The following is a 25045-nucleotide window of genomic DNA, read 5'->3' as shown; positions in this document are numbered from 1 at the left end:
ACGCCAGTCTGCCAGGTCGCCCTGGCGGTGACATTTCCTGCCAGCTTCTGTCCTTCCGTGACGGCCAGGTATCGCGCATCTTGGTATGTCTAGAATGACGAGGCGAGCTTCGATGTGCTAGGTACGACTTCTGGGGCTTGCGGCGAAGAGCGAGCTTGCTCGATGGACTCGTGAAGCTCATTGGTAAGGGCCACAACATCTACGATGACGTTGCAGGCTATCGCATTCGCTTTCCAGTGGCAGTGGAAACAGGCCCTGGGATCATCGCGAAGAGGTTGATTATGTTGCTAATTGTACAACTTAATAACATATCAGTAATGAGCAAATCTATTACAATTGATAGTGCAGCCTTTGTAATCGGCATTTTAGAAGAATCGTCTCCCGTTCCACCGCCTTCTTTCAAGAACACACACCCTTTGGTAGGTCCTCACTATTAACCCGTTCATCCTTATTAGCCCGTTCATCCTTATTACCCTGTTCATCAAAGGTACGTCCTGGAAGATGTTTGGCATCGGAGCCCAGGCCTCTTCTCGCAAACGCCCTCCAGAGTGTGCATAGGTTTTTACCGCCAGTGAGAATACGATCGGCGTCAAGAATGGCATCTCGAGCGTGTATCATGTTTGGATTGCAGGGTTGCCTGTAGCACAAAGGGTCAGCTATTTGCATGATGTCCGAGGGAAGGAAAATTAAGACGACTTACAATGCCATGGCATCCATAACCAGCTTCATTGTTAGGTACCTTCCATCAGAGGGGATGGCTGTGCCTGGTCGGAATTCTGGAACCGCATCGTCATTGCGCCCATGCTTCCTGATCATGTCCCACATGATTTCGAATAGAACATTCGCCCAGTAGGTCCCGAGAAAGTAGTAATCTTGTTGACCGTTATTGTTGTCGTAAAGCATTGGATTTGTCGTCGTGTTTGTGCTGTAAGGATAAATACGGCCTCCTCTGGGATTGTCCCTTACCCAAGGTGAATGGAAGCAGTCTGTTGACTGTTTGTCGCTTGGCTTGAGGCCAAGGGCTAATGCCATAAAATCGCTCCAGCCTTCTCCAAGGCCCCTAGACTCGAATCCTTCCAGACATCGGCCAAGAGGACCGCCAGTGAGACGGTTCGAAACTGCATTCAGGCCACAGTTAGTATGCTTTTGACTTCAGCAAACAGAGGGTTGAACTGTGACTTACCTCCATGAGTATACTCATGTATCACAATACCCCGCTCGAAAGCGACGTCTCTTACTGGGGTGGTGTTATTATACAGATACAGCCACATATATGCCGAAGTTCCGTCGGTGGGGGTTACCATGATGGCATTGTTGACCTTCGTCCCTACTTGGACGTTCACAATGACATGGTCACCTTCGAGGCCCCCCTTCCTGCTATTAAAAGTCTGGAAGTTCCCGGCCACCTCGTTAAATCCGAGCGTGTAGAAGACGTCATGACATTTGTTCACGGTGTAGAAAGCTTGGGTGATTGCGGCGTCGCGATATCTCTCAGGGCTGTCCATCTTAGGATCGTAATCGTAGTCGAAGTTGTATTTTCGAGTTTTAGCGCGGTGACAATCGAGGCAATCCTGCAACCCCTCGGGATTTGAATGCGCAATGGCATTATTGCCTAAGGTTGTGATGTCGCTCATATCGATCCAGGTGTATGGAGATGCCTTGATATCCCAGGGATCTTTAAGAACAGTACGGGGGCCATCTGTCGGGTCGCTGACATCGAATGGACTAACAATGAAGAGCGGGTTAGCGTTGAGTGTTCATCTTCGGTAGCATCCGTCTAGTTTCCCATGTCGTAAATCTCAATAATTCACACACCTTGGCATCTCATCTCATCCCGTCTCGACGACTCAAGTCATGTGGGTGCAAGATTTTCAGTGAAAAGGGAGAAGCCAAGGTGTGTGTATTAATTGAAAATGCGACATTATGAAAACCAGGTGTTCATTTGCTACCACACTTAGGTATGCGCGGCTTATGGACTTACTAAACCTTGAACTTAGAAAAATTCCGTATCTGGTCAAAAACATCGAGAATCTGCGTGTTGGTTGCAGCATCGATGTAGGTAACATAGCACCTGTCCGATTGCATCGTGTAGATTTCCCATGCTTCCACAAGATCTCCGTTGGCCCCGGGGTATACGCAGAGTTTAGCTTTGGCGTTGGAAGCCACACCCTTGATGCCAGTGAGCTTGTAGGTGTTGAAAGCTTTCCGACCGTTGAGCTCCTTATGAGCTGCATCCAGTTGAACCTCGACCTTGGCATTCTTCAGATCCATTCCAAGACCCAGGGCTTTATCCACGCCTTTCAGAGCTTCAAGAGGATCTGCGTCAGAGCGCTTTTGAAGACGGGGAGGATAGTATGACCGAAATTGACTTTTCCGATTCCGAAAATTGCCCCCAAAAGAGAAGACGTCCCCTTGAGGATCAATCTGCGGGTTTGATCAGCACTATTCCGGCCTTTTCAAGGAGCTTGGTCCAGAACTTACATTGACGGTCAGGTGAGATAATTGGTTTTCTTTACCAAGCACGACCTCCCTGAAGTGAACATGACCGACGCCGTTGCTGCCGATGTAATTGTCCGGGACCACCGTGAATTCTATCTGAGGATACATGGCCGAGACAAAATTTTGGGCTGTTTCCACATAGTCGGCGCCATTTTCATACTCTAGTTTGGTCATCGGGAGTTGATCAGATGGATAGTAATCGTCTAGACTTTTGGGCGGGGGTGGACCGTCTTCCACGAGGCCGTTGTCGGGGACTTCTGCGGGTTCCTTGCCTTTGAACCAGTCAAAAATACCACGGCGGGAAATCCCACCATGGCCATCCCCAGTGGGAAGAGCGCTCACTGCCGCCAGGCAAGTAACGCCCAGAGCCAAAGTGAAGCGCATTGTGGTTGTGTAAGTGGTGACAGAACTTGTGTCAAGAAGGGGACGATGAAATTGATGGGTGTGAGATGAATGCAGTCCAAGTGATGTCGGAGGGAGAGAATTTTCTATTGCCTAACGTCGGGAGATGGATATTATACAGGGCAAATGCCGATCCTATCAAGGTGGGATGAAGGTTTATGTTTCATAGGCCATCAAGGAACAATCTAACTTCTTTCTGCTCCCTCAGGGTGAGCAACTTGCCGGCACGAGGTCAAAAAAACATAGTTTTATCCACAATTCAAGCAGCCACCACGGAACTATTGAGGACCTTGTTAGGACTCGCAAGATAAATCATTAAGCCGCACCTTTTAAAAAATGCGTTTCGAATTTTCGCCCTGTTTTATGGACTAAATCTAAGCTACATAAGGCTTAGATTTCCTAAATCATCTATTATCATTAGGTATAAGAAATCCCGAAGAGAATCAGTCGGGCAAGGATATAGGCCAATTTACTAAGTCGATAGGTGCTGGCCGCCGTGACTACTGTTTCTGCCCGAAGTTTTAATTCCACCTTTCTGACTTTGACCCTGCGGTCTGCAGTCAACGACCTTGCGGTCTGCAGTCATCGGAGAAAGGTTTAGACAGGATTCCTGCAGTAGGAAAAACAGCAGCTTGAAACTCAAACTTGGGCCTTGGCAACTGTGACGTGCACAACGGAAATGCAGTAAATTCAGACACGACGTTCCCTCATCGAGGGATTTGTCAGAGGAATTTTGGTTTTTTAGTTTCACTTAAGATTATCAGATAGATTCAAGCTTTGTCACTTACAATGAACCGGGTCCCGATACCTCGTACAAGACGAGGTTAAAGTTTTGGTGTTGGAAGTTCTAGACGAGACCAGCTGGCGTGATGGTATACCGAAAGTAGACCAAGCCGCGAACTCAAAGTTCAGCCCAGGTGTCTGGGTAACTCGAAAACGCTTCCTTCAGAGCGAAGTCCAAATATTATATATTTGCTTCTCGCTGGGAAGCCAACTGTAGCAGCTCGTCGAACAAAACCCGTCCTATTGGCCTAACAGCGCCGCGTTGCCCAACCTCGCCGAGCCGTGCCGTGTGGGTGCCAGTGACGGGCGTCCCAATGGCGCTGGAGAAGGTCACAAGCTCTTCTAGAGGCTAGAAGCTTGTCTGCCTTAACAGGATTGGCCATTCGCGGCGGGGTAGCCCTTCGATTGCTTCATTAGCTGGAAGACCCTCCCTGACCATGGCTGCTTGGACAAGGTCAATGTCGAGAGTGCGAGGTGTTAGATGATTGATGTGTGCGCTGGGAAAGCAGCCAATATCTGCAATCATCGGGTGCTCTCTTGTGAGCGTCAAGTAATCGTCCATCGTGAAAATAGGTCGTAGGCGTCTTGACTCTTCATCGTTGTTTCCGCCTCTGCCCGATCCATCATCTCGAGCAGCGGCGAGGAGAATAATTCTCGTTTACCAAGAATCTCCTCGACGCGCCTCGGATGTCCGGGGCAATAAAGTCCATATACAGAATCCAGATACAGACGCGGAATGGGCTATTCCTCAAAGACTCGAGGGAAAGGGGCCGGAACGCTGTAGCATGCAGCGGGAAGTCGACAACACGTAAGTCGTAGTAGCCTACGGAATGCATGCCGAAGAGAGCAAACAGCCGTTTAATCAGACGAAGCTCGTGCTCGGAGCCGAGCCGGATGGCACAGTGTCGTTTGAGCTTGTGGCTAGATGACAGATTATTCGTCTTTTTGCCCTACGCTGACAGAACTGAGTCATTGACCTCGTTGACTATACGAACCAAGTCTCCATAAAGAGAAACCTCGTTTCTATACCTATATGACATGGCGAGGCAAAATCTCGCTCGCAGCTCATCCGCATTCAATCTAATAGCGTTGTAAGCGGACGTGGAACAACAGCAGGATATACGAGTAAGACTTGAGGCGATGTATGATACAGGATCTGGGTTGGAAGAGGGACGTAAGAGGTGGTACCCATTATTACACTACGTTTTGTTGTAGGGATGGAGAGTGACAATCAGAGCATTAAGATGTGCAAGCTTCGATTTAAGAGCAAGATAAGAAATTGCACAGCGAGGTACGCTGGAGAAGATATGTATAGAGCTATTGAGAGGGAACAAGCCGCTTTGACTTCCGCATTGATATGTTCCACCTGATAGCTGAATCACCATGGCTATTTGATGTCCTGACTTTGCCATTAAGACGTTCATCAGGTCCGGCTTGTTCGTTTGTGCGGGAGCCATCCACCACTCTTTGCCACCAGTCCATATCGCAGAAATTGCAAGCAGTTCTCGTCCATTGAAGGCAAGGAGCCTGTACTTCGTGGCTGGACAAAAGGCCAGCCGCTTTGGGACGACGGCTCTGCTCCGCAAGACAGTTGCCGTGATTGCCCGCCTTTTTCCACTTCCCCGGGTCTCGCCGGCTTGCGGTAATGCCGCCTCAGTCCCTCAGCTCGGCGGAGATTGTGCGGAACTCTAGCATCACTCCACAGTTCGACACCTACCAGCCGGGACGTTCGGGCTACCAAGTGGGCACGTCACTGTCAATCGGTGAGAAAAATGCGGGAATATTGAATGGACGATGGTGACTGGGTGACTAAATGTGCGAAGCTGCCATCTACTCTAGTGCGTGAGCAACTCTCAAATCCGACCAAGTATTCGAGAACAACATGTCGCTGGCACAACAGAATATGTAAAAGGAAACCTCCAATCAAGGCACATGGGCATCCTGGCCTTTAATCCCCGCCCGTTTCATCTCATTGCGCACCATTTCTTCTCCAAAGATCCTGATTCCTCCCCTTTCATTGGTCTAGATTTGAATCAGTGCCTTTCCCGTTGTTTTTCGGCTCTCAAGGTCCTTGAATGGCCACAAGTAAGCATGTAGATAAATACGGGGCACTCGATGGACCTTGTTGGTGAGGTCATCGCCTATCGAGTGGATTTTGTCTTACCTTGTGCGCCTGACTCGCATCCTCTAGGCGGTATGTTTTGTGAATCTTGACTTTGAGTTGTCCATCGGCAAGCATCGTGAAGAGCGTATTGCAGTATTGTTCGAACTCGTCGCCCGTCGTAATGTATCCAAAGAGTGTCGAGCGAGCAACCTTGACACACTTGGGGGAGAGTCAGCTGAGTCTGATCGGTACATCATTCTCGAAAAGCTGGATATCTGTTCATTGTGGCAGCATTGGGTAACAAATGCTTGAATTGTGGATAAAACTGTGTTTTTTTGACCTTATGCCGGCAACTTGCTCACCTTGAGGGAGCAGACAGAAGTTAGATTAGTGATGTTTAATCCAGCGCAATGCAACCCGATGATCATCGAGGCGGTTGTTGGTCTTGTATCCCGCGTCTTTCATTGCGGGAGAGTAGAGGAAGCCTGGGGCACCCACACGGTAGCTAAAATACACCAGATGAGAAGTGTTTTGGCAACGAGCGTGTATTGGGAGCAATTGTTGACGAGAAGAGAAAGCCTTACTTGATACCAACTGAAATCATGGGCGTCCCAGCCTCAACGTTCATGTTGGTGATGGGAGCCAAGTCACATTGAGGATACGAGCTGCTGTCCGTCGCGAATGCTCCGTCGTGCACAAATACGAGAGCCGTAAGGCTTCCATGGTCACGGCCGCTGGGGGCGGAAATGCTAAGGGTGAGACACTCTATGTCTGACTGATGAAAGGGAGAAAATGGCATAGCGACGCGGCACACGCTACCACGCCCTTTGTCGGCGACGGCGTCAATTATGCCATGCGAGACACCGTCATTCTTGTGGGCAAGCTGAAGGAGTTTGGTGTTACTCCAAAGACCGTGACTGAATACGAAAAGGAAATCTTCCCATACGCCATCGATGTCATCGAAAGGAGCATAGCAAGCGGCAAACTGTTTTTTGAAGACGACGCCCCTCGATCGTTTTCACAGGCTATGTCGTCCGCAAGCCCGTTGATTGGGAAAACAGATGATCTCTGAGCTTAGCTTGTATCTAAAGTTGACAACTAAGCTACAAGTCAAGTTCAATACCAAGGATGCTGCACTCTGCTTAGGCCTGCACAAATAAAGCCCACGAACTCTCACTAGAACCAAGCTATCCTAGAATTACTTGATCTAAGATGTTTCACTGCAATAAAAGAATCATAGCAACATTACCTTGCAAGCGAATTTCTTTTTGAGCATATCGCCTTATGAGGGTCCCAACCTCCCCACAACCCGTCTCCTTTCTTCCACGGAGTATATCTCCAACCAACAAGACAGAGGTAATCTGGCGGCGTTATGGCACTGAGCTGCTGAATGCGTGACCAAGATACTGGAGTAAATATCCTGCATATTTATTGCGAGTCTTGAGTCAGTCTTAAGTCAGAGAAAATAAGAACAACCTCAGATGACCTCGGATATCCGAGACGATCCGGATGCCTCGGAGCCTCTAGCTTCGGCTCGCTTATTGACCCAAACGACGGAAAAGCTGGGCTAGTGATGGGACTGGTGACGTGGCCGGTGGCAACAGACGCCTATGATGATGGATGGAAGGCTTCAGTGCCGTGATAGCCGTTAAATTCCGCCTTCCCGATATGTAAGGCGCTATTCCGACCTATCTTACGGGAGAAATAATGCAAATAACAATACTGCCCATGACAGAGAACGCGTATTGGACGTATTCGTGCGCTTAGTAAGATCCTTAATTTATTTAACAGCAGGCCGGGCCCTGCGTCTACTCGCATAAACCTTAAAATCAAGTAATCTTAATTGAGGAAACAGCCTTGAAAGATGGCCTGTCTTCAAGGGTTATACTCCCGCTTACTCAGCGCACACAGTGGACGACTGTGTAAGTCCCATCGTGGAACTAACTCGGAGGTTTTGACATGCGAACACTGCCCACAATTATATCCTACGACGAGGGAAACCTATAAGTATAGAAGATGCCATCTTCTCAAAGCGTTCCTCGTCCCCAATCTGCCAAGACAAGAAACTACACTCATTCACAACCCGACTTTGACTTGGGTTTACACATCTCTTGTCAAAATGCTTCCAACTAAGAGTCTTGCTCTTATTCTACCCTTCGCCCTTACGGGTGCGGCGGCATTCATCTTCAAGGCTGATAGTACTAACTTGACTAGTCTTTCGGTAAGAGCTCTTGAAGCATGCTAAAGATCCTATACTTACATGATACTGCATAGGACAGCCTGCCCACGACCTACGACTTGGCTGCCACTCAAATGAACGTGTCAGATACCCCTGCTGCGGGTGGCTCTTTCTGGTCATCCTCGTTTGTCCGCGCATCTAACGGGCACGATTACATGGTCGTCTCGCACGTCTTGGCTGGCGCAGTTGGTCCGGGTTCCATCTACCGTGCCTCCGTAACTGATATCACCGACCCGTCTTATTACTACACGTTCAGTAAATTAAGCGACTCATCTGACGTCTATTCGGCTACCGAGGTCTTCAACGCCAGCTTCGGGGACTGGGGGATGGGTTCAACCAGTTCAAAGGACCCCATCTCCCGGATGAGAACATTCAGCACGGTTAAGAATGTTCAATTCGATATCACTTTCGAAACTTCGTCCCCTGTTCTGTTAAATGGCGGATTGGGGGTGTTTCAGTGCGGGAGCACTTTGGGTCATGAATGGAGCATGCCAGCGGGAAAGACAACCGGATCCCTTACTATTGGCGGCAAAAAGCTCAGTATCGTTTCGGACAAGAGCTTGACATGGTACGACCGCCAATGGGGCACCGCGCCTAACTCATGGACTTGGTTCGAATTGCACCTCGACAACGGTGTCAAGATGTCCGTTTGGAACTGGGACAAGTCTGATTCCTATGCCGCGTCGGCCTTTGCTACTGTAAGGCAGCCTCACGGAGTGCAGGCTGTCGTACCTGTTGCTTCGCTCCAGAAGTCCAAGAAAACATGGACGTCCAGTGTCTCCGGCTTTTCTTACCCTGTGTCTTATATTCTTACATTGGAGGATGGAACGAAGCTGAACATTGCCAACATCAGGGGGGATGCAGAATTGGTAGCCCCTAACGGAGCGCAGACGACGTATGAGGGATTTATCACCGTGAATGGCATCTACAAGGGTTCGAAGAAAGTGCAAGGATTTGGCTTGGTGGAGGTCGAGCCTACCACTAGCTAAATGCAGCAGCCCGTTGGCGTGACTAGAGATGGCATTTATCGTTGGGAAACTAGTGCTATTGATCTGCGGCAGGTGTTGCAAAGCTCCTTATAAGAGTAGCTTTATAGATAAGTATTGGGGAGGTTTACTTTCTTCACTGTGTATTATTAATTGAAACAATTTTTGAAACTACATAGATCCGCTCGCTTTGAATAGTGAATGGCTAGCCCTAGGCTTGTTTCACAAAGTGTTCCATGCCGGGAATCTCCGGGTTGCTGGACTGAGGTCAGGGTCGATACGTAACTCGGGTGCATAGGACATACGATATAGACTATTGTAACAATATTGAGGCTCCAGGAATGAAGAAATAACCTATTCAACTGCGAAGAAAAACACAGTCAAGTCGGTATATTCCACGCCATTAAGACAACGTGGGACTCAGTGTTGACTCGGAGAGCTTCCTGTAACGCTTTCTGGACTATAGGCTCCTTTTTCAAAACTACACTTAATAGACAGATTTTTTACAGCACGCATTAGGAAACTCTACCGGCCATCGTAAGTCTTATTATTCAAGCCTGATGCAGTATTGGTGCGATCCATGGACGATAGATATGATAATTCAAGACTTCGTCTAGCTCCGGCGTTAGTTGTAAGCGAGTCATCTAATGCACTTTACACAATAGATGCACCTATGCATCTGTTAGGCGGCGATGCTTTGCGCCCAGCGCCGAGGAGACGCTGTGCCCAAGCTATTTCACTATCTTTCAAAAGATAAGAACAAGGAAGAAATACAAGCGATGTTTCTTTCATTCAAGCACGCCATCAACATAACCTGGCTATTTTTTGGACTACCTAATTGCATTCCAGCCTCACTTGGCCTCGTCGATAAGCTCGGAGAATACGGGATTACTATTAGCAGTGGGTTAGATAGGTAGGTTAGGTCTTCCGTCATCGCTTGAATCAAACCAACCCAACATAACTCATACTTTGCAGGCCTCTGTTGAATCAGGCCCACTAGCTTTCTAAGGGCCATGAAACATCCCGAGCACTTTGCTGAGCCGTTGGAAACTCAGAAGTCACACAAATGATGGCGGACTACTTTCCGGAAACTTGTACATGGATTGTTGCTTTCAATGCTGGCTACTTTCTACAACAAGCGAATAGGCCTAAAAGCACATGTAACCAACGCAGCTGTATTTGGCTTTCTGATCGGTCGATCTGATCAAGTTCAGAGCCTGAAACTAAGTGAAATTGTAATTGCAGGGACAATTTGTGTAATGGGTGCAACCAGACAAGCCAAAAGTCACGTCAAGGGCTCCATTGGGCTGGGAATCTCGGTGGCAACTGTCGAGAAAGTATCCAAGGTTGCGGAGCAGGTGGCTGCTTAGAGCGGTGCGAAGCTCCCCGGGAAAATCGACGTATCGGCCTTGGCCGAAGAGGTCAGAATCAATCTTGAGCGATTGGAAAATCATAAATCTCACACCAACGCATCAAGCGTCAAGCAGTAAATCATATCTTACCCATGAATATGGCTATGGCGTGTCGAAATTCCCCCGTGGACTGTGAGCAACCGAAAGCAAAGCCCCGGAAGATGGTGTGAGCCTCCCACATGCCGACCGACGCCCCACTCCCCAGAAAATAATACGAGCTACCCACATCCCGACGTCCTATTATTCGCGGGAACCTATAATTCCGGGGAACTATCCAAAGCTAGACCAGTTAGAGACCCAAAGTTAGATGAGCAAATAAGTTAGAGATTAGAGACTAGAAATTTTCAAATCGCCCTCAATCAGAGTACCCGTTGGCATTGTGAGGCTAACATCTTCTCAACGACCAGCTACAGTAGCACAAAAAAACACAGCGCCGACACAATAGATGAGGTAGCGAGCGTCTCTATTCATCTAGCTCTTATCTTCGCATGCAGCCTCGAACCTGTGATTCGGCGCCATAGCAACTAGGAAAAGCTCTCCTCAAATGGTGTCCTCACATTTTCAGGCTCACTCGTCCCCAGTAGCGAACTCGCCAGCCCAGATCTTCTCGCTCAGCGCCAAGTTCGGCGTCACATACTTCTTCAGGTCCCGACGCTTGCGGAGCAACAGATCTGCCACCATGCGTCCAAAGACCGTCTCCCCCGCGGGGTTGAGATGAGTCCTGTCACTCCCACCCAAGTTGTAGTAGTACGCATTCTCCTGGCCAATCGCGTTGATGTAGTTGGTACTTGCGAGATTCAGGTCCAGGTACTTGGCTCTGACGGCCTCGGCGGCTAGAATGGTCTGGTTGCGCTCGTTTTTGAGATTCTGTTTGACTTCACCGCCGCTGAAAGCGCGACGTGTCAGCGACGTGATGAGGATCTGTCTTTAAAGTCAGCTAAAGGCGTACTAGTGCAAGACAAACGCAGTAGAGAGTAAAACGCACCGAGGTTCCGCCAGCCTCCCTGACTTCATTCGCCATGACCTCAAGGTTGGTCCTGAACTCGTCCAACGAGATGTTGGCGCTAGCCTTTTGATCATTATGCCCGAACTGGATAGTAACAATCGGGCGGTAATCATCTTTATACGTTTCAACATCTTCAAGGGTAGAGTTCCACCGCCCTTGCTTTCGGAAGGAAACCGTAGTGGCTCCACTCTTGCCCCTGTTGATCCCATCGGCACCGCTCTTGAGAACCGACAAGAAGCCATTACCCCAGCCTCCATTGATGGCAACGGTGGAGTCGCCAGTGAGGATGAAATAAGGAGGCTTCTTGTGGTGAGTTGCGGGAGCGGCTTCAGAGAAGCTGAGTGCCGTGGCCAAAAAGAGAGATGCAGAGGCAAACTTCATGATGATGAATAATGGAAGAACTTGAGAGTTTCCGACGATCAAGTGTAGAGAAATGAACAGACTGTAGACTGTGAGAATGTGTTGTAAGTTAGGTCGGGGGCATGGCGAGCTTTTGAAGCTCTTTCTTTACATGAATATTTTACCCATACCCTCATAGTGGTCTCGCTTCGCGCGACAGCTATAGTTGTCTGAGAGCTGGGAGAAACCAAGTTTCCTGTATCACCTCGGTTAAGTTGTGGAAGCTTCTTTGAATATTCCTCCAATCGTTCTTGCAATTAATCGCCCACAGCAACATCGTAGCCGGAAGCCTCTTCGCGACATTCTCTAAAAAACCCTCATATCTCGCCAGAGGCAATCATTCATCCGAGAAGCGACCAACTTCGTCCGTTCCGGGCCAAAGAAAGCCAGCCAGCCGATCATTGCGCTCTCGAATCCTCGACACTGGAGGCTTTCCGCGCAGAAGCAAGACCAGGGTTGCTCTTGGTCAGTGGCGTAGTCAGCAGGTGTAAGCGTGCTCGGGAAGAAATCCGTCAGATAGCCGGACAAGAGGATGGGATTATTCCGCCACTTGGTCGGCATGCCGCACCTTTGATCGCCCGAGGGCTGCATCGCCAAATCAAGACATGCGGCAATATAGCATTCATCGTTCAAAGCGGAACCTAGCTTGGGCATGATCGGCCTGATTGCACAACCCCCCTGTCAAAGAGCTGAAGGGAGCTGTCCCAACTTGGCAGACCTGCTACGTTGGTGATGAGTTGTGTGGGGGGAAGTTGTAGCGTCATCAGTCGGAAAATATTCCGAGGGATTCGTTCCGCGAGACCCAATTATCCGTTCCTCGGCTTCATTCCAAGGCGGTATTTACCTATCGGCAACAACTTTCTATGACGCAGCGTCTCAAGCTACGTTCCCGGAATGCACAAGAGAAGAGAAAATGAGTCTGAAGTGCAATCGATGGTTCAAATGTAGCCCATGTAGTCTTTTTTTTAAAAAAAACAACCAAAAAAAACAACAACGAGAAACGGGTTTAATGACAGCTAATTCAGACCCAACATAAAGCTGCATGACAATTTAGTGGCTTATTTCAGTGCAACCACGCAACTACCCCCAAGCAGCCCCCAATGTCTCCTTCTCTGCCTCCGGGGGCGTGGGGGGACACTTGGCGGGACGCCATCCCCCGCTAATACAGCATCTAGACGAGCGTACCACTAATCAGGGTACGTTCCTTGCTCTAGTTCTTGATGTGATCATGTCGGTATATCGGGGTAAATCATCCCCGTGGGGTCTCCAGTTCCCTCACCGGTTGCCCACGGGGTAACATGGGGGAACTGATGATAGCTACGCCACTTGGTAATAGCATCATGGCCAAGGGCCAGTCTTGGCGACTAGATAAAAGTAAAATTTAGACCAGTAGCCCAAAGTTGGTCGGTGTGGCCATTCAGTTGCAGACCTGCAACAGACACCAAGTGTACGCAGATCCAACCATCTTTGCACTCAAGTTATCCGACAATGGTTCGCCTTGCCAACCTCTCCCTCTCTTCCCTAGCCTTTGCGGCCCTTGTATCGGCCGTCTTCATCGTCCCCGGCGGCCCCTGGCGTGACACCAATGGCAATTTGGTCAACGCCCACGCTGGCGGCGTGACTTTCGACGAGGCAACAAAGAAGTACTGGCTGTTTGGCGAGTACAAGGTCAAAGGGCAAACCGAAGGCGGAGGTGTCAGAGTGCATAGCTCTGAGGATCTCGCCACCTGGGAGGATCATGGCCTTGCTCTGGGTGAGTCATGACGATGAGTGATGCCAGTGCGCTGCTAACTATGTATAGCACCGATTATTGGCCACCCAAGGATCGATCCATCCATGGTCATCCAGCGCCCCAAGGTCGTGTATGCCGAAAGCACAGGCAAATACAACGTGAGGCCTCAACCTGGCAGGTTCTCGAAGATCTTTTGTCGCTGACGTCCAAGCAGATGTGGTGGCATGCAGACGCGCCGAACCGAGCCTACAACTGGCTTCTCCAGGGCCATGCCGTGTCCGATACCATCGAGGGGCCATACACCTACGTCGATGCCTTTCAGCCGCTCGGAAACTGGTCGCAGGACTTTGGGCTGTTCACGGACCCACACACCAAGACTTCCTATGCCTTGTACTCCAACGGCGATCGTCGTGAGGCCCGCGATGTATACCCAACCTCGTACAATGAAGACTTAGACACAACACGTTGGTTTTCGGGCTTTAAAATTCAACTAGAGATAGAATCAGCAATTATGAACTACATATCAAATTTCTAAACTAGTATCTTACAGATGCTGCTCCATAATCTATTTTGATCCACGCCGACGTGTGTTCAAGATACGTACCGCATCCACCAGTTAATACAGCCTACCTTATACAGGCGAGCGGTTAATTCCGATTTACTCAGCAAAGAAGGGACTTTCCGTTCGGTGTTTTGTCTTTCCCCGAGGACCCACTCCTGCAGCCACGCAGCCAGGCCAAACCCAGTACATTAGCGTGTTGCACATGGAGTGCCAGTACCGAAGCATGGAATGTTAGGGCGCCGATTAGAGACTAAGGTTCAAGTACCTTGCCTTGATCTTGGTAGCCTCTAACCAGAGAATTCTACGTTCATAGTACATAGGTTACTTGTAGCTTACTCTCGGAATTACCAGAGACCGTCGTGTTGTCCCACTAACCTTATTAGTGCTACTACGTACGTAACTTTTTAACCTGAATACGATCTAAGTTTGGCGATCGCCGTCAGTCTGGCTTGGCAGAACTGCTTAACACCAATATATGTTCCGTCGTCTGAGGCGATCAATAGCTTCTTCGTTTCACACATCCATAGTTGGGAGTACACCAGCGAGTACCCCTGGGAATCAACAGCAGTCTTCAATCGTCTCGAGTTCCTATCATCATGCAAGCTCATTCATCTTCCAGGCTAGAGCATATCCCGCCAATGCAGCCATCTTCGCGACTCTTATTGAGAGGAGGCACAGTACTCATGCATGACGCCCGCGACCATGTCCGGGCTGTGAGAAGAGACATTCTCATTGAAAATAACGAGATTTCGAAAATATCCTCAATCATTCGCGACTGTGCCGACGCCGATATCATCGATTGTCACATGAAGATCATTTCCCCAGGATTCGTTGACACGCACCACCATCTCTGGCAAACCCAACTCAAGGGGAGGCACGGCAACGAAGTTTTGCTCGAGTATATGGCCTCAGGAAACCTGCAGTCGTCCAATTACACCAAAGAAGATATATACTGGGGTCAGCTTGGAGGTTGCCTCGAATCTATCAACGCCGGGACCACGGCTGTCGTTGATCATTCACACATCAACTGTTTTCCTGGCGCTGGTAAGTCATGCAAGAAATTCGGAGCAGCAATACATTACAGCAAGACTAAGATTTCGTACTCGCTCAGCAGCAACGGCCATTTCAGCAACCGCGTCCTCTGGGCTGCGCTGTATTTATGGATACTGTCCGACTCCTCGAGTCGCCTCCTGGTCGCCATTCACGCTGGATCAAGACGTCCTCGCCCCTTGGGTCATGAAAAGCCTGGAGGATCTGGCCAAGAGAGCACCTTTTGGTGATGGCCGCGTGACGATGGGACTGGCGTTTGACCTGTGGTTTCTGCCACCATCCATCATCCAAGACGTCTTTCAACGCGCTAGGAAGCAGGCGTTAAGCTGGCCACTACTCATACGGTCCGCAATGCGCAGACTGGCATGGCTGATCTTGTTGAACAAGTCAAAAGTCTCGGCCTGCTTGATTCCAGCATGTTGTTTAGCCATGCGAACGGCATTTCAGCTGAAAGCATCCAAGCCATAGCAGACGCTGGAGCGCACATCAGCAGTACTCCTTCGACAGAGATGCAGATGGCTGTCGGGTTCCCCGTATGCCTTGACGATGACCTACCTCACGCGCAGAAGCAGTCGAGTCTAGGCGTTGACTGCCACAGCAATCATGCCTCAAGCATCATTTACGAAATGAGGCTAGCGTTGCAAGCATCGAGAGCTAAGCGCAATCAGAAGATTCTTGATCAAGGTAAAGCTCCCAAACATATTTCTAAGGCTATGGAGGAGGCTTTTAATCTGGGCACAATTCAGGGCGCCAGAGCGATTGGGATGGAAGACAAGATTGGCAGCATCGCTGAAGGCAAATTGGCTGACTTAGTCATCTTCGACGCCAACAGTCCTGAAATGCTGTGTGCAGCTGAGCAGGATCCGGTAGCGGCAATCGTTTTACACAGCAGCATCGCCAACGTGGAAACCGTTATTGTGGATGGTATTATTAGAAAACGAGGGGGCAAACTCATGGATGTGGCAGTGGAAGAGGAAATGGAGACTACCGCAGGCAAAATCTCTCTGCGGTGGAGGGAGATTGCCGACGCATTGAGGAGGTCGAGAAAGGAGCTGCTGGAGCGTGAGGCGGAGAATCAGAACCTGGATGAGGTTAAACAAGGAGTGATCAGCAGCTTCTACATTGATGAATCTAAGCTGGTGGGCTGATCTTATGGCAGCCAAACGTTTTTGATTCAATATTTCTTTATTCATTCGTTATCTACGTAGGTAGGGTGGGGGTCAGTCGGTGTGGCGTTGGACTTGATGAAATTGAGGTGCGATGCTGAGTCGATATTAAGAATCACAATCAAAGCTACTTATGATATCCATGATTTTTCTCACTATCAAGCTTCTAGTCCCCCCTCTGGGTATGCGTGTACTAGGGCACCCTAACCTCTTGATACTGTTCAGGGTAGTGAAGCTTAAATCAATCGATAGCGATAAGCGTAGTCAGCAGTCTAAAATACCCGGCGTTATACATGGCGGCTGAATTTAGATGTTTCTGAAATGCCAGCCAAGCTGTTCATCTGGCAATGGATTCAGCCTCGGTCGTGGGGTTTTGATGTGCTAGTTACAGAGATGATTCACATGATAATCCATTAGCACGAATCCAACCCAATTGTCGTAGCTTTCGGTCTCTTCACACGTCAATTACGCCCTATGCAAATGGCCCCGCGCCATGTCGGAACAAATTGCCATGTTAGGCTAGTTCAAGTTCAACGTGAATGAGGAGTGGCGAATGATTAAGCCAACCCTCGCAGATATCCGCAGCCCAGTTCAACTCGATTTCACTTAAATATCTCGTCCTCTCGTGTGAATTCAGCACTTAGATGTGAGCTCTCAACAATGGGTCTCATACTTCCAACGGCTGCCTGCGCGGTGGTTGTTTATTTGATTTACCAGTATGCCCTCTACCCCGTCTTCGTCTCCCCGCTGCGGAAACTCCCAGCAGCCCACTGGACATGCCACTTCTGCTCGCTCTGGATACTCTTAGCAAGGAAGAATAAACAAGAAAACAACTCTCTGTTTAAAGCCCATCTGGAATATGGTCCTGTTGTAAGGATAGGCCCAAATGAAGTTAGCGCCGACGGAGTCGAAGCAATCAGAGCTATTTATCAGGGTGGCTTCGAGAAGGGTTTTTGGTACACGATTTTCGACAACTATGGGTAAGTGCCACGGTGATGGGTATGTTGACACAGTATATCCGTTAATGCAATTACAGAGTCCCAAACATGTTCTCGACTAGCTCGTCCAAGTCGCACTCAGCCCGTAAACGCATGATATCCAACATCTATTCCAAAACGTTCATTCAATCGTCACCGGCCAGTCATTCTCAGCTATCTCACGTGCTGTTCCGGCGCCTGATACCTTCTCTATATGGACGTGCCGAAGCCAAGTCAAATGAAGTGGGAGACATGGATGTCGGCGTCAAAAGCCATCAACGCTCAGCGCGAAATCACCACGATGTTGAAGTTTTCGGACTCTTTCTAGCCGCGGCCATGGATTTGATCACGGCTTATATCTTCGGTTTGTCGAACGGGACCAACTTTATTGAGGACGAGTCACATCGTCAAAGCTGGCAAAAGATGTACCTTGCACGAGCAAACTATCCTTTTTGGCCACAAGAGGTGCCTGCTTTGACAGCTTTCTGCAGCCGCTGGATGCCATGGTTCAGATTATATCCAAAGTGGGTTGACGAGTCAAATGAGGACCTGGGCCAATGGAACAGAGATCTCTGCGAAAAAGCGAAACAGGCCACGAGTGAGGAGGCAAAACAGAACCTGCAAGCCACGGACAACGAGACAGACGCCGCAGACGAACCAGTGGTCTATAATGCCTTGCATGCCGGCATTGACCGTGAATGGCGTACCAATGGAGAGAAAAGCCTTCTCTATAGCACCAGCATTCTCGAACGCGATCCAGCTGTAGCGTCAGAGCTCATGGACCATTCCTTGGCAGGACAAGAAACCACCGGTGTTGCCCTTACGTACGCGACTTGGCATCTGTCGAAGATCCCGGAATTGCAGGAAGAACTACGTGCTGAGATTATGTCTGTTGCTGCTTCCATGAAACTCGATCATGGCTCGATTCCAGAAAACACCAACGCCCGCCCGACACTGCCTGACCCAAAGACGCTGGATGCGCTACCCCTTCTGAACGCAGTCATCATGGAAACTTTGCGATTACATGCACCAATTCCTGGTCCTCAGCCACGCCAGACACCGAAAGACGGATGTCACATCGGAGGACATCGCATCCCGGGCGGTGTAAGGATTGCTTCATCTGCTCATTCCCTTCATCGCGATGCTAGAGTGTACCTTCAGCCTGAAGAATGGATCCCAAGCCGATGGCTACAGCCGAAGGCTAATAATATTGAAGGGGCAGAGTTGAAGGAATGGGAAGAACGGCGTCGAGAGATGCATAGGAATTTCTGGGCCTTTAGCAGCGGTGGGCGGATGTGCATTGGATCTAACTTTGCCGTGAACGAGATGAAGTACATGCTCGCGGCCATCTATGCCAATTTCAAGACGACGGTTGTTGATGACGAGGGGATTGAACAGGAGGATGCTTACACGGCGAAGCCATTGAGCGAACGCCTTGTCTTGAGGTTCCACTCTTTGGAAACCAAGATGGCGGCTGGAGGGGGTAGTGACTGTTGAAGGAGGGTTCCCTCGTATAGCTAGCTAGGAATAATCATCAATCCACACATTTTTGACATCTTGAAAGTGACTGATCAACGAACAGTTCCAAGTGGGATATCACGGCCGAAGTCACGGCCCATACCACAACTTTGACGGATGACGTCGTAGGGCACGGGTTAACGAATTACTGCTCACGCTGGACGACGTGAGCCGACAAGCCAACGCCCAACTGGTCCTAATTAAGGGTTGCCAGTCTTGACGCTAGAGCCACGTCAACATAGCTGTAACTCGGGGTAATGTCCCAGTACGTGTGATCCAAAGAAGTTCCGGGTGTTGAAATTTAGATTATGTTTGTCACCTTTTTCCCGTTTGCGGGAACGAATGCAGTACTTGATGAAAATGCCGCGTGGTCTAGTGGTTGAACGAGTAAGTGCATCGAGAACGGAAATCCGCCTGGCATGTACTTACTTCTTTCCCTTTCGTATCTGCCCTGGCCTGAGAATGCTGGTGCCGACGTTCCTGGCGAAATGGCTCCGTCGACGAGATAACCATCGCTAAACCATTTCGGGCCTTCCATGCGAGAAAGTCAGGTCTAACACAGTAAAACGCTAGATATGGCACACTAAACCATTTCAGGTCACTCGTGCGAGGAAATCAGGTCACAACACTAAACACCCCGGACAGCCCGTCGTATTCGCGATGGCTCCAGCAGGGAAAGTTCATGATTCTGTAGGTAAAGATTCAGAGACGCACTAGTCGGTCCAATAGAGACAGGCGTCTCATTTTACTAAACTCGATCGCTGCCGAGAGATTAATCCAAGCTCTTGTGGTAAAAGAAAGGCCTTTAACGGTATCAACACGGGGTGCATCCTAGTCGGTGCAAGGTCGGTTGCTAGACGATATTACCTATGTAAGGCCTTGTACCCTTGAGGTTTCTTTCAATTATACCACAAAACTAGCTGTTCGTATTTCTCGTTGCCCCTCACAGAACCCTCATTTCCTTAGCAATCTCCTCCACAAACTCCGCCAGTTCGCTCTGACTCATTGGCTTAATGCCCAGCTTCTCATTCCATGCCTTCAGTCTAAAATCCCCTCCATAACCTTTCCCATACATGACAGAATAATAATAATCAAACCAGGCCGACTTGTCACCCTTGCTCGTTAACTCATCCGCCTGCGCTCGGAGCTCCTCGATATCAACATCCTTGATCTGCCCGCCCTCCACGCTCCCAAAGTCAATGCCTGTCACCTTGGCCGCCACATCAGTGAGAATTTTCTCTGAGATCGCAGCGCTATAGATGTAGATAGGATGGTTAGCCGTTTCGGCATAGTGCTCCGGGGAAAGAGATTTCGCCACGGCCGCGGCAATGTCTTTATGCCGGCTGGTGCAGACGATTCGCTCTCCCCCGTCGTGGAACGTGGCAGTCTTGGTCTTCAAGTTGGGGCCCAGGATACCGAATGGGAACAACGTGTCGAAGAGGGGGCCGTTGTTGACCGAGGACCGAGTGGTGGTACTGGATGCTGAGGGAATAAGCGAGTTGACGTATGCGCGGACGGCGACCTTGTTCGCTAGAATGGGGAGGATAGCACATTTGGGGTTGTCGATGTTGGTCGAGTACTCCGAGAGGATGAGGCGCTTGATGTTTGAAGAGATGGCGGCATCGATGAGGGGCTTCTCGGACAGGAGACTAGGGTTAGGAGAAGTACTGTGGATTGGATTGTGTGAATGACCAACTCAAATCGAAGAGCCCGTATCCGGTTTGACCTACCTGACGACAGCGTCCTGGCCTTTCAGGGCGTCAACAAGCTCATCCTTACTAGTGAGATCGACTTTGATAGACTGAGAACCACGGGGAGCTGGCTTGGTGGACTCTTTGCGCTGAATTACCAAGACGGTGAAGTTTGCATCAACGAGAGCTCTGAAGATGTAGGCGCCGAGGGAACCAGTGGCCTGTATGCCATACCAATCGTCAGATACCAGTTGACAATGTGCAGCTTGACGGGACTTACTCCAAGGAGGGCGACATTTTTGATTGAGGTAGCCATTTCCAAACAAATCTCTTCACCTTCAAGTTCAAGGTGAAAGTAGTTCAAGAGAACGATCTAAAACTGGCCAAGCAGTAGAAAAAAGAGACGATATGATAAGTCTACGCCGAGATATATATAGATCAATCCTGACTTGAGCTGTAGTCTTCCTTCGTGACCTCTAAAGTTGCATTATGTTGCGCTTTTTATGATATTTTCGAGCATTTCCATCACCAGAATGCCCATATTGGTAGTCACCTGCGGCATTTCTCGGGCATCCGAAAGTGCGAAGTCCGTTATTTCCACAGGTGGCGCATTATGATCGAAAGCCTGATAGTGGGCCACATGACTGCCCAAGCTACCTTTGCAGCGGATGCAACGGCACTTCTCTCGACCTTGAGACGACATGTCAAATTGGGGTTCAGTGCCTGAGAGCCTATTATCTCCCGCGGCGGCAGCTCCGCACAGTTGTCAGATTTATACCGTCAGGCCAAAAGTATAGTGCACCACTATTATTAGTACCTGCTTGCATATCTGGGTCTATACTGCACTCTGACAACAGAAAATGACGACTTTGGTGGAACTCGGCCAAGCTCTTTGACGCTAACCCTAAAACTTCTCTACTTGCGATCTCGAACCTTGATTGGCTTGGAATGAAGAGGCCAAGGGAAGAGCAAACCTGACATATCTCCAAGACCGAATATGGACACAGCAGCCGAAAGGGTTCCTCGGTTTTCCACATCGGCCTGTCACACCCTACCCTGTAGAGAACCGGTTCACCCGAGGTGCGTCTCAAGGGTAAAGCGCGAGTTCCGAATGGCGAATGGTGAAACCCCAATGCGCCATCTCTGCGTTGCTTTCTCGCGAGACGACTGAGCATTCCTCGTTCCATCGAGGGGTAAATACAGAAAAGAGGGGGCCAAAATGTATTCCGCACAAGTGAGGGTTGAATACCAAATAAATCGGAGACGGACTGAAGCACACTACTATCCATTTCCATTCCCAGAACTGAGTTCTTGCCGCTCTAGGCTGAGCTGTGTTGAGCGAGGGATGAGTATTCCAGATCTAAGCTTGAGGTGGGCTAAGAAAGGAGCCGATCGCAACCTAGGGCCTATTTCTAGGATCGCGGATCCCGACTATGCCTAAAGTACGGAGTAGTTGTCGGTTAAAGCCAAGTTTTATACCTCCTTTCTACAGCGAAAGGTGCCACTACCCTACAGCGGACTCTGCTACTAGCCACTACCCTGCTACTGAAAACCATATCTAAACTAGCGAGCCGTGGGCCTATCTCATGAGGATGCGTGGGGGGGTGATGCGACAGTGAGTGCTATTATTATGAAATGTGCTGTAGTGAAGACTTCTGTGAGGGAGATGTGTTACTGATTGTGGCTCCCTTGTTAAATATCAACCTGTAACGACTATAGTGATAGCAAAACAGTCATATTTCATATCCCTCGATTTTCCAGTACATTATCAAAAAAGGTGAGAGGAGAGCAGAAGCTAGAAGAAAAATCTGTCAAGTCTTTTTGTTAGTTGCAATCGGTATGACTAGGTGTGTTTCTCACATTGATTGTTGAACGTTTCGCCAGATTCATTCAGAGGTATCGCATCAAAATCCGTCAGAAAGTCGTAAGAAGCGGGCCCGTTACCGTCCTCAGCACACGCTTCTGTGTTTCCAAGGACGATGCTCAGCGCTTTCGCTACTTTTCCAGCTTCCGCAGATGCAGTACTCATTTGAAGCCAAATCTTGTGCGAGATCATTAGTTGTTGTCGAATCTCTTCATCCCTAGACGACCATGTTGTGTGTCCTGCAGTCTCAGATAATTCAAATTTATCGACGTCTTGAATGTAGAGGCAGAGCACGCTCGTTGCTAGGAGAACATCCTGGTTGAAAATATGGGTGACCTTCCACCTAAGCTGACACAGACGACCAAATGGCTGAGACTCTTCGTGAAGCATCTGTTGAAATGATAGAATCTTGAGTGCGGAATCTAAACAAATTCGCACGGACTCCCTGCCCCTCTCTTGAGACTGTCCAACTGGGTAGCTGATCAAAGCTCCCCGGTACAGGAGGATGCGTGCTTTGTAGTAGGTCGTTTCTACACTTACCCGCTGCACCACAAGGTTTGGACTATCCGTGATGGGGTGTGGCATAGTTTCCCAGCGCAGCACGGGCGGAATACCACGACTGTGCACGTCTTTAAGAAGCGCGTCGATCTTGATGACCTCGTCGTAGGAAGGGGGATTAATATCGGTGTTGACGTCGCAAATCAAGCCGAGAGCTGTTATCAGTCGCCCTCTTGCAATGAGAGGGAGCACCGGCGTCCATTCTGTTTCTGGCCTCGGCGGAGGCATCTCAGTTGTGTCCTCTTCAAAATCACAGTCGCGCAAATTACGGGGCTGTTTTGTATCGATGTGTGTATCTGTGGCACTTCGAGGAAGGCCCATCTCCAAGGAAATACTGAGATCTAATTGAAGGATTGTAGTCCAGATGCGTCGACGCATCTCACCCTCGAATGGAGATATTCCGGGAAAATGATCTGGGTCCCGGTGATAGCCCATGCGCATAGCAAGGTGAAGTATCATACTGATTGAAAGCCAGCCATCGGTAGCGCCATCTTTCAAGAGTATAAACTCTCCAGTAAGAACCGTTATGAGGGTTTCCAGGATATGTGGTCCTCCGGTCGTATACCTGGCCAGAATAAGACACTGAACGGCCTTCTCCCGGAAGGCATGCTTCATGGTAAGATATTCCGCATTGAGGGATTCGGCTCGTGCGTCGGGGAAGCCCATGCTGGAGGTCTGCAACTGCGCAGCAATGGATAACATGGAGAACATGAGACCGATCCAAGCGATGGAAGTTTCAGATGGATCTTTCCAGAAGGCTTCGTACTGGTCAAATGTCAGATAGCTTGTAACCCGCCGGGTAAGAAAGAACGTACCTCTCGGAGAAACTTCCCGCTATGAATGAGATCTATAGTACACAGTCAATGCCTCTGAGAGCGGAAAGAAAGCTCGGATGTACTGACACGGAGTGACGATGTAGGAATCGAAGTGAAGGGCCATGAGGCGGTCAACAACTGGACGATGAGGAACAGCGGCCAGGATTTCATCTCGAGTTGCATGACGGTTCGGGCCATAGAACAATTGTGAACCGGGCGGAGCCTTGCTATCAGTGACCAAGTCCTCCTTCAGTCCTCTGATTTGGGTAAGAATGGCCTCCCAATGGACACTCTGGACATAGCTGGTTCCAGACTCACGCACCTCTAGGGTGCCAGGGTCTGCCGGGGATGTAGTTTGATCAGGGGACTTCTTTGGTCTTCGCATCTCCGGGAACACATGTGCGAATGATTGCGAGCTTGGTCTCGGCGATTTTGGTGCGGGCGGAGTTGGGAGTGATTGGCCTTTCATGAGCGTCACGACAAGGTTCTCCAGCTCAGAGATTCTTCCATGGAGGCTGGCGGATTGTCGCGGAGCAACAGACCTCTGAGCATCAGACCGCTGGGCATCGGGCGTAGAAGAAGAAGCTGTCGCATAGTTGCACGAGTTGGTGAGACCACGCCTTGAGCAAGCTCCGCACGGGTGCTGTCGGTCGCACCTCAGCCTGGCAAAGTTAAGCGTGCACGATGTTGTGACGGTGATGGAGCACGTACTTTTGGTTTCTGCAAGGCTCGCAAGAAAGCTGGACTTTGTCTCTGCGTCGATTTGGCGGTGGACGCGGACGATGGGTATCGTCGGCCATGGTGTGACTGGATTGAGGCGGTCACGGAGCTCAACCTCGTCCACGGCAATTTTGGATGATCAAAGCGGAATTGTCCGTCCCCTGGTCCACTGTCAAACAGTTTCACAGCCCTTCAGCAAGAGAAAGAAGATGTCTGGCCGCGCAAACGGAGATGCAGTGGAGAAAACAACGACCCTCCGACCCTCCGACCATCCGACCCTCCGACCCTCCGGTCAGCTCTCTCCGATCGTGCATGACATAAGCAAATCTCCAGTTTAACTCCGTATTTACGGAGCATTTTACGGATTTAGTAGCAGGCATATTCAACCAGCCCTTGCCCAAAGAAACTATAGAAACTATGGCTATGACTTCTCTACCAGGCCTTCTTCATCCGGGCAGTTATCCAGCCGCCTATCCTGTCTTTACATATATACCAAGCATAGCCTGGCACCAGTCATCACACAACGCGCCAATATCCCACAGTCTCACCACCCTCGACAGCA

General features: G+C 49.6%; 10 protein-coding genes across 10 annotated transcripts; 6 read left to right on the top strand and 4 right to left on the bottom strand.

The window, feature by feature from the left end:
* Positions 1 to 399: 399 nt before the first annotated feature.
* BGZ61DRAFT_367521 (extracellular elastinolytic metallo proteinase precursor) lies at positions 400 to 2673 on the bottom strand (the record flags this gene model as incomplete). The annotated part of the gene is made up of 5 exons (XM_046241793.1): positions 400 to 637; positions 701 to 1118; positions 1184 to 1725; positions 1982 to 2424; positions 2482 to 2673. 5 exons carry the CDS (start codon positions 2671 to 2673, stop codon positions 400 to 402), a joined length of 1833 nt encoding a protein of 610 aa, XP_046096987.1.
* Positions 2674 to 6509: 3836 nt separating this feature from the next.
* Positions 6510 to 6860, top strand: BGZ61DRAFT_539181 (uncharacterized protein; the record flags this gene model as incomplete). The annotated part of the gene is made up of 2 exons (XM_046254759.1): positions 6510 to 6543; positions 6574 to 6860. 2 exons carry the CDS (start codon positions 6510 to 6512, stop codon positions 6858 to 6860), a joined length of 321 nt encoding a protein of 106 aa, XP_046096986.1.
* A 1047-nt stretch (positions 6861 to 7907) lies between these two features.
* BGZ61DRAFT_593349 (uncharacterized protein) lies at positions 7908 to 9016 on the top strand (the record flags this gene model as incomplete). The annotated part of the gene is made up of 2 exons (XM_046256788.1): positions 7908 to 8009; positions 8063 to 9016. 2 exons carry the CDS (start codon positions 7908 to 7910, stop codon positions 9014 to 9016), a joined length of 1056 nt encoding a protein of 351 aa, XP_046096985.1.
* Positions 9017 to 9699: 683 nt separating this feature from the next.
* On the top strand, positions 9700 to 10362 carry BGZ61DRAFT_287773 (uncharacterized protein; the record flags this gene model as incomplete). The annotated part of the gene is made up of 3 exons (XM_046238533.1): positions 9700 to 9917; positions 10042 to 10118; positions 10169 to 10362. Coding segments are annotated over 3 exons (489 nt in total), but the record flags the coding sequence as incomplete, so codon positions are not given.
* A 630-nt stretch (positions 10363 to 10992) lies between these two features.
* BGZ61DRAFT_539179 (GDSL-like Lipase/Acylhydrolase) lies at positions 10993 to 11812 on the bottom strand (the record flags this gene model as incomplete). The annotated part of the gene is made up of 2 exons (XM_046254758.1): positions 10993 to 11346; positions 11411 to 11812. 2 exons carry the CDS (start codon positions 11810 to 11812, stop codon positions 10993 to 10995), a joined length of 756 nt encoding a protein of 251 aa, XP_046096983.1.
* A 1506-nt stretch (positions 11813 to 13318) lies between these two features.
* BGZ61DRAFT_484932 (glycosyl hydrolase) lies at positions 13319 to 14097 on the top strand (the record flags this gene model as incomplete). The annotated part of the gene is made up of 3 exons (XM_046249658.1): positions 13319 to 13583; positions 13632 to 13720; positions 13777 to 14097. The coding sequence occupies 3 exons, from the start codon at positions 13319 to 13321 to the stop codon at positions 14095 to 14097; spliced, it is 675 nt and encodes a 224-aa protein (XP_046096982.1).
* Positions 14098 to 14762: 665 nt separating this feature from the next.
* Positions 14763 to 16322, top strand: BGZ61DRAFT_499196 (uncharacterized protein; the record flags this gene model as incomplete). The annotated part of the gene is made up of 3 exons (XM_046251376.1): positions 14763 to 15168; positions 15254 to 15411; positions 15486 to 16322. The coding sequence occupies 3 exons, from the start codon at positions 14763 to 14765 to the stop codon at positions 16320 to 16322; spliced, it is 1401 nt and encodes a 466-aa protein (XP_046096981.1).
* A 678-nt stretch (positions 16323 to 17000) lies between these two features.
* On the top strand, positions 17001 to 18856 carry BGZ61DRAFT_522911 (cytochrome P450 family protein; the record flags this gene model as incomplete). Its single annotated transcript, XM_046252565.1, has 2 exons — positions 17001 to 17320; positions 17377 to 18856. 2 exons carry the CDS (start codon positions 17001 to 17003, stop codon positions 18812 to 18814), a joined length of 1758 nt encoding a protein of 585 aa, XP_046096980.1. The 3' UTR covers positions 18815 to 18856.
* Positions 18857 to 19778: 922 nt separating this feature from the next.
* Positions 19779 to 20842, bottom strand: BGZ61DRAFT_499194 (uncharacterized protein; the record flags this gene model as incomplete). Its single annotated transcript, XM_046251375.1, has 3 exons — positions 19779 to 20502; positions 20566 to 20747; positions 20807 to 20842. The coding sequence occupies 3 exons, from the start codon at positions 20840 to 20842 to the stop codon at positions 19779 to 19781; spliced, it is 942 nt and encodes a 313-aa protein (XP_046096979.1).
* A 1298-nt stretch (positions 20843 to 22140) lies between these two features.
* Positions 22141 to 24692, bottom strand: BGZ61DRAFT_593346 (putative Zn(II)2Cys6 transcription factor). Its single transcript, XM_046256787.1, has 5 exons — positions 24475 to 24692; positions 23851 to 24425; positions 23764 to 23795; positions 22387 to 23713; positions 22141 to 22334 (listed from the first exon to the last, which is right to left on the bottom strand). Exons 1-5 carry the CDS (start codon positions 24561 to 24563, stop codon positions 22267 to 22269), a joined length of 2091 nt encoding a protein of 696 aa, XP_046096978.1. The 5' UTR covers positions 24564 to 24692; the 3' UTR covers positions 22141 to 22266.
* Between the last annotated feature and the right edge of the window lie 353 nt (positions 24693 to 25045).

The sequence above is a fragment of the Ilyonectria robusta genome, assembly GCF_021365365.1.
Source record: "Ilyonectria robusta strain PMI_751 chromosome Unknown BGZ61scaffold_32, whole genome shotgun sequence".
NCBI lineage: Eukaryota > Fungi > Ascomycota > Sordariomycetes > Hypocreales > Nectriaceae > Ilyonectria > Ilyonectria robusta.
The sequence above is the reverse complement of the archived record's forward strand: the minus strand, read 5'-3'. Positions and strand labels throughout refer to the sequence as shown.